Source organism: Mus caroli, chromosome 11, assembly GCF_900094665.2.
Source record: "Mus caroli chromosome 11, CAROLI_EIJ_v1.1, whole genome shotgun sequence".
NCBI lineage: Eukaryota > Metazoa > Chordata > Mammalia > Rodentia > Muridae > Mus > Mus caroli.
In genome coordinates this window covers 111,319,562-111,326,483 of record NC_034580.1, presented here as the reverse complement: position 1 = coordinate 111,326,483, position 6,922 = coordinate 111,319,562, and the positions used below count along the sequence as shown (strand labels likewise).

General features: G+C 50.0%; 1 protein-coding gene across 3 annotated transcripts in view; it reads right to left on the bottom strand.

Annotated features, from left to right (window-relative positions):
- Positions 1 to 4,762, bottom strand: part of Armc7 (armadillo repeat containing 7) — a 14,318-nt gene extending 9,556 nt beyond the window's left edge. The window contains exons 1-3 of one of the 3 annotated variants that reach the window (XM_029484132.1): positions 4,421 to 4,750; positions 4,183 to 4,326; positions 861 to 994 (exon numbers count right to left, since the gene is read on the bottom strand). In XM_029484132.1, coding sequence (XP_029339992.1) covers positions 972 to 994; positions 4,183 to 4,326; positions 4,421 to 4,511 — 258 coding nt within the window. In that variant the 5' untranslated portion in view covers positions 4,512 to 4,750 and the 3' untranslated portion in view covers positions 861 to 971. Of the gene's footprint in view, positions 1 to 860; positions 995 to 4,182; positions 4,327 to 4,420 lie in introns of those variants that run through there. The other 2 variants (XM_021176369.2, XM_021176368.2) reach the window with 2 other exon arrangements.
- Positions 4,763 to 6,922: the final 2,160 nt, after the last annotated feature.

The window sequence follows — 6,922 nt, the reverse complement described above, 5'->3', positions numbered from 1 at the left end:
CTCACTCTGTAGACCAGGCTGGCCTCGAACTCAGAAATCCGCCTGCCTCTGCCTCCCAAGTGCTGGGATTAAAGGTGTGCGCCACCACTGCCTGGCACGAGGTCATGTTCTTTTTGCCTCCTGAGTGCCAGAACTGAAGAAGACACATGGCAACACCCAGGGCCCAGAGTTGTCACTTTCATCAGTACGGCTGTGACTGTAAGAGACATGCCCACCGTGCTCTCTGATGAGTGATGCTCCCTCAGGAGGGGACAGGGAGACCATTAGACCTCTCTGAATTCCTAAGGATCCCTCTTGCGTCTCAGTTGTTGTATGCGACTGTGTGCTAACTGCTTGTGGCCGTGGAGGTGCTCCGGTCTGTAGTGGTGGAAAGTTACTGAGAGGGTAGGGTTCCATTTCTGCAGCTAGAGGGAAACCATCCTATGTGCTGGGCAAGGCTTTTAGTAGGATAGCTGCTATCGGGTCACCCACGTTCTGTAAGCAGGCCCAATAAAACCAGTGGTTACGCGAGACACACTTTGGTGGGATCTAAGTTTGGTTGCTGCTTGTGCCCTACAGGGAAGGCAGGTGTCTGCTTACACCTCCCCTGCCACAGACTCTCCAAACCTAAGGATTCCAGGAGGTTTAAGGTGCTGGTTAAGGCTCACTGGGGAAGGACCCTTGCTGCCAAGCCGCGCAACCTGAGCTTCACTCCCTGATCCCCCATGGTGGAAGAGGAGAACTCACCCCTCCACGTTCCTATCACGACACACACATAAACACAGACACATACTAAATAAATGTAAAAACAATTTTTTAAAAGAGATTTAAGATAATTTATGTAATAACCTCTGTCCCAAGAGTATACTACGGAAGGGGAGGGGGCCAGCTTCATAATGGAGACTTCTGATAAACAGTCGCTCACCAGGTCATGAAGGTGAATCGAGAGGTACGTCACACTGGTGCTAAATGATCCTAACAGGAGTTCCAGGCTAGCCAGAGCTACAGTGAGACCCTGTGTCAGACACAACAACAAAAACACCCAAATAAGGCCTGATGATAAGCCACGTATGTCATGTGGGGTCTTGGGCCAGAAAAAAACTGTATCAGGAAAAAAATCGAAGGTCATATGAATAATATGAATAAAGATTGGCTAGTGGTGATGTATCAATGCCAGCTCATTAACTATAGCAGATGAACCAGACAGTGCGAGGAGTTAAGAACAGGAAAAAGAGGATGTGAATGTGTGGGAATTCTTTATCTTTGGAATTTTTTGGTTTTCTTTCTTCTTTGCTGAGAAAGAGTCTTGAGTGGCTCAGAACTGGACTCGCTATGTGGCTGAAGGTGGCTCTTGAGCTCTCTGTCTGCCTGTCCCTACCTCCAGCATGCTGGGATTACAGGCACAGACCACCACACACTCTATTGAGTTACACTCCCAGTCTCTTCAAGTTTTCTCAACTTGCTATAAAATAAAATGTTTATTTGGAACATAAAGAGGTCTCTGTAAGGAACAAAGTCAGATGAAATACGCAGGTCCTGCAGTGGATCCTAGTTACAAACCAACCATCAAAAAATATCCCTTTGGGCCTGCAGGTTGCCTCAATGGGTAAAGGACCTGCCCCCAAGCTTCACCACCTGACCGCCATCCTCAGGAGCCACATGGCAGAGGAACTTACTCTACAAAGTATCCTCTGAAAGCCAGGGATGGTGGAACAACCTTTAATCCCAGCACCCATGAGGCAGACAAGTTTCAGACTAGCCAGGGCTACACAGTGAGACCTCAAATGCCCTGTCCTTTCTCATTAATAAAAAAGAATGTTCTTTAGGGCACTGTTAGGAAATTTTGCATAGCTAAATATTAAACAACATTGGAATTATCTCCTTGCAATGCTGAGGATGGACGCACAGAGCCTCAGACATGTGGTACATGCATCATGATACAGGTCCTCCATCACTGAGCCCTGAGTTACTCTTACGGACAGTTTCCTTCTCAGTGCACCGAGGGTTCCTTTCGAACTACACGGGGAAAGGCTATTTTTAAAAGATATGTGCTGAAAGAACTTGTTTGTTCTTAAATTCTCAACTTCTTCCCACGACCTAGACCCAAAGCTCCTGTGCCAACCCCTCTAATTTCTAGTTTCTGTTCCATCCGCCTCTTCACTTAAAATATTCCTAACACATCAGCCTTCCCTCTAACACATCGGCTTTCCCTCTAACACATCAGCCTCCCTCTAACACATCAGCTTTCCCTCTAACACATCAGCTTTCCCTCTAACACATCAGCCTCCCTCTAACACATTGGCCTCCCTCTAACACATTGGCCTCCCTCTAACACATCAGCCTCCCTCTAACACATCCGGCCTCCCTCTAACACATCGGCCTCCCTCTAACACATCCGGCCTCCCTCTAACACATCGGCCTCCCTCTAACACGTCAGCTTTCCCTCTAACACATCAGCCTCCCTCTAACACATCGGCCTCCCTCTAACACACCAGCTTTCCCTCTAACACATCAGCCTCCCTCTAACACATCCGGCCTCCCTTTAACACATCAGCTTTCCCTCTAACACATCGGCCTCCCTCTAACACATCAGCCTCCCTCTAACACATCAGCCTCCCTCTAACACATCGGCCTCCCTCTAACAAACAGCTTCCTGCTTAGCTGCTTTGTCTACATCGCATATCCAAGATGGCTGAAATGGAAGTGGAGTAAGTAGCGTGAGTGACACACCTCCTATGGCCCCATCTGAGTTCGCTGTTTATCTCTACTTTGCTTGTTTATTTGCCACCTAGCTCCCCTTCCAGAATACAATCCCCACCCTGTTCACCATCTCCGCAGAACCTGGGCCAGTACCTGCCTTATAGAGTACCCAATAATGACTAGCTATCATGGGGCAGAGGAGATGGCTCAGTGGGTAAAAGAGCTTGCCACACAATTCTGATGACCTGAGTTTGGTGCCAGGCACCTACATAAGAAAACCAGATGCAGCGTCGAGAATCTGGAACCCCAGCACTCTGTCCCCATTAGCTGGAGGCGCGTGGCCCAGCTATGGAGTGCACTGCCCTACTCTGAAGGCACAGAGATCTTGCCTTAGCTACTGGAAGAGGAGAACACAATGACAACGACTACCATAGATTTTAGAGACGACATCTTACCACAGAGCCCTAGATGGTCCAGAACTCAGTACTCACGCTAGGCTGGCCTGGAACGCGGAAAGATCTGCCTACCTCTGTCTTCCCAGTGCTGGGGATGAAAGGTTTGTACCACTGTACTCGGGGAGAACTGACTCGAGAAATTTCATGCATACAGCCTGGTGCACATGCATACCCACACTCATCCACACACACATGCAAACACACACCTACACAGAACATGTAAAAGAGTCTCTCTTGAATAATTCACACGGCCTTACAATAACCCAACTGCAGGAGTTCTAGGCTACCTTTGCATCTCTTGACAGTAAACAATACAAGGGCAAGCTCCAGCCGGGCAGTGGTGGCGCACACCTTTAATCCCAGCATTTGGGAGGCAGAGAGGCAGGCAGATTTCTGAGTTCAAGGCCAGCCTGGTCTACAGAGTGAGTTTCAGGATAGCCAGGGTTACACAGAGAAATCCTGTCTCAAAAAGTCAAAATCAAAGCCGGGCGTGGTGGCGCATGCCTTTAATCCCAGCACTCGGGAGGCAGAGGCAGGCGGATTTCTGAGTTCGAGGCCAGCCTGGTCTACAAAGTGAGTGCCAGGACAGCCAGGGCTACACAGAGAAACCCTGTCTCGAAAAACAAAAAACAAAAAACAAAAAACAAAAAACAAACAAACAAAAAAGTCAAAATCAATTAATCACACAAACAAACAAAAAACTAAACTTCTTTCAAAGAGGTTTCACCCCCATTTCCTCGCTTATTATCTCTTTTCTAAGAGGAAGAAAGACGATAATGTGTGGAGGAGGAGGAGGTAGGTGGTCCACACACGGCAGGTCTGCCCTAGAAGATGAGATCCCATCCCAAAGACTAGTTTGTTTAGTGACAGTGTCTTACTCTGAATCCCAGGCTGGCCCCCAAGTCGCAACCATCCTCCTGCTTCAGCCTCCCGTAATGCTGGTTTTATAGGCGAGTGGCATGCCTGACTCTCAAGTCGCTCTAGTCCATAACTTGGGGGAAGGCGCGCGGGCGCAGGGTGGGGTGGGGTGGGGCAGCCTAACTCTTACCAATAGCAAACTTGATTAGGGTTTCATTCTCTTCCGACAGAGAATCAAGGAATAAGTCCAGGACTTGTAGTTGCCGTAGGTACTGGTAGTTGCCCGGGTCATAAGCGAAGTTGGCGAGGTTGGCGAGGACTTGCTCCTTGGCATCTGCAATGGGAAGCAGCCCTGGGGTCGGACCTGTGCGGCGGCGGCTGCTGTCAGAACCCTGCTGGGTCCCTCCTGCCCACCCTACACCTCTCACCTTGGCTCTCGGTTTCCTGGAACTCTGTGACCAGCGCCTGCAAGTAGCCTAGCCGCCCGACGTGGGGGTCTATCTTGGGTTTCTGTGCCATGGCTGGGGCGGCGGAGTTGGGAGCTCGGGTAGAGGCCACAAGGCCTGGATCCTGCCCTGTCCCGGCGGCGACAGAGCGGCAGCAAACCCAGTCTTGTCCTGAGATCCGCGTCTGCAGCTGGGGATGACCTGTGGGGGTGGCCAGGGGTCTCAGGATCCTGTCTGAGCCGGGTTTGAAAACCAAAATTCAACCCGGGCGGAACCGAAGGCAGGCACGCCCCTTATCGCGCTCCCTGCACTGCTTCCGGGTTCAGGGCGGAAGTCTCTCTAGCCCCGCCCCAGGAAACAGAGTGGGCGGAACTAGGACGGGATTGGGCGTGGTTACTGGGCGCCTCCTGGGCTTCCCTCCCGATTTCTAGAGCTGGAGGCTTTAACCATCCGCTGCGCAGCCGCCGCAGCGGGGATGCGTCGAAGGAGAGAGGAAGGGAGAGGGGAGGGAAAGAGGAGAAAAGGAGAGAGAGAATGGTGGATGGATTGACAGCCGGGCAGACGGATCTTCAGGCCATCTAGACATGATAGTAGTTTAAGAACGGTTTAGTCTACAGGGCAAGCCAGAGCTACATGGCAAGACCCTGTTAACAAAACAGAACATCCGTCAAACCCCAAAGTCTTAGGATCACAAGGAGCGTCAGGGAGGGGGCCAGCTTTGCCGTGCTGTGGTGGAGGTGGAGGATGGAGGCAGTAAGGGTTTTTTAGGGCAAGGGTCAGGGGTCAGGTACTTAGCTCTATGTTTGGTACCAGGGACCTGAATCACAGCAGAATGGTTTGTGTACTTCACCTTTCCCTGGCCCCCACCTCTGGGGTTCAAGTCCCTGTGATCAATCCATGCCCAACATCGACCAGGAGCAAGAGTTTTAATCTTAGTTTGGATGCTTGAGAACCAAGGTTGCTCCGTGAGAACTCTGTGCCCTTTAGGTTTTATAAGAAGCCAGGCTAGGCAGGCTTCTTACATCTCAGCTCAAGATGGCCAAGCGTCTGACTAGTCAGAGCATCAAAGACCTGGGGACCTGGAGCCTTTGAGATTCCAGAACAAATACTTTGCAGACTCCCCTCAAAATCTTCCAGGGATGGTCCAAAGCAGATCCTGGCTACAAAAGAGTAGACTTTGCTTCCATCTTGTCTCCAAGCCCCAGGCTCCAGAGAACTGGGATTACAGCACACCTGGGCATGGGTGGGGCTGGAGATGGAAGTGAAGGTTTGATGTACGTGACTAAACTACATTTGCACCCTCATTTCTTCGTTGCTTATTGCCCTCAGATTAATGCCATTATTACCAACGGGCAAGTGTGATGAAAATTTCCTAGCTGGAGGATCACAGATTCTATTTTTCCTGGAGTGTTTCCTGGACGTGGGCCTGTTAGCCAGCCCCAACTCTGTTTTTCGTTAGAATGAAAAATAGGTCCCTGGCATTTGCCCTTCAGCGTAGAAACTGCCTTGGGGGTGGGGGTGGGGTCAAGCTCAGTTCTGAGTTGGGATCCGGAAAGCAGTGGGGGACATTAGACATAGAGGCAGACTTCAATTGGAAGATGGCATCTCATATAGGCCAAAAAAATTTTTTTAATAACATTTATTTGTATGTGTGTGTGGTGTGCGCACATGGGCACACCACAGAACAGCTTGTGGTAGTGGGGCCTCTCCTTCCCCATGTGGGTCCCAGGAATCAAACTCAAGTTGTCGGCATGGCAGCCAGCACCTTTACCTACTCAGCCTTCTCCACCCAAGGTCTAGAGACAGTGAACATAAGCAACTCAGCAAATGCACTTCTGCAGTACTTCCTTTGACCATGAGGGGGCACTCGTGACAGCACCTTAGAGGAACCGATCGACTCCTAAAGATGCTTATTCATGCCAGATGGACTTGTGGAGGAGGAAGGCTGGCTGGCGTCAGTCATGAAAATAAAATCATTTTTCTGATAAGGTTTTCTTGCTGGAGCCTGGTGGAGCCTGAACCAACAAACAACCCCAAGAAGTTCCTGCCAGCCTGAGGGAATGGAGGAAATTTACTCAGGCCTGGTTTCCGCTTTTCTTAGTCCAGAGTTCATGACCCGTGTGGCAGGGAATGTTTTTGTATATAATTCAGACTGTTTTCCTCTTCCCTGGAGTACCCTCCTGCGACAAGCCTGGGCTGATGACAGCTAGCCTTAAGAGATGACCTCAGAGACCAGCACCAGAAGTGAATAAGTGGACATAGTTCCAGGCCATGGGCTCAGGCTAGCAGCAGCTGCCGACTTAGACAGTTACTGCCTCAGCGTTGATACCTCCAACACATACCGGAGAAAGGGGAACCTCAGAGGCCAAGAGCAGAGCACAGACTACGGTTTGCACATATAAGCCAGTTTTTATAATGTTCCTTAAGTTACCTAGCCTGTCTTCTTCTTCTTCTTCTTCTTCTTTTTTTTTTTTTTTTTTTTTT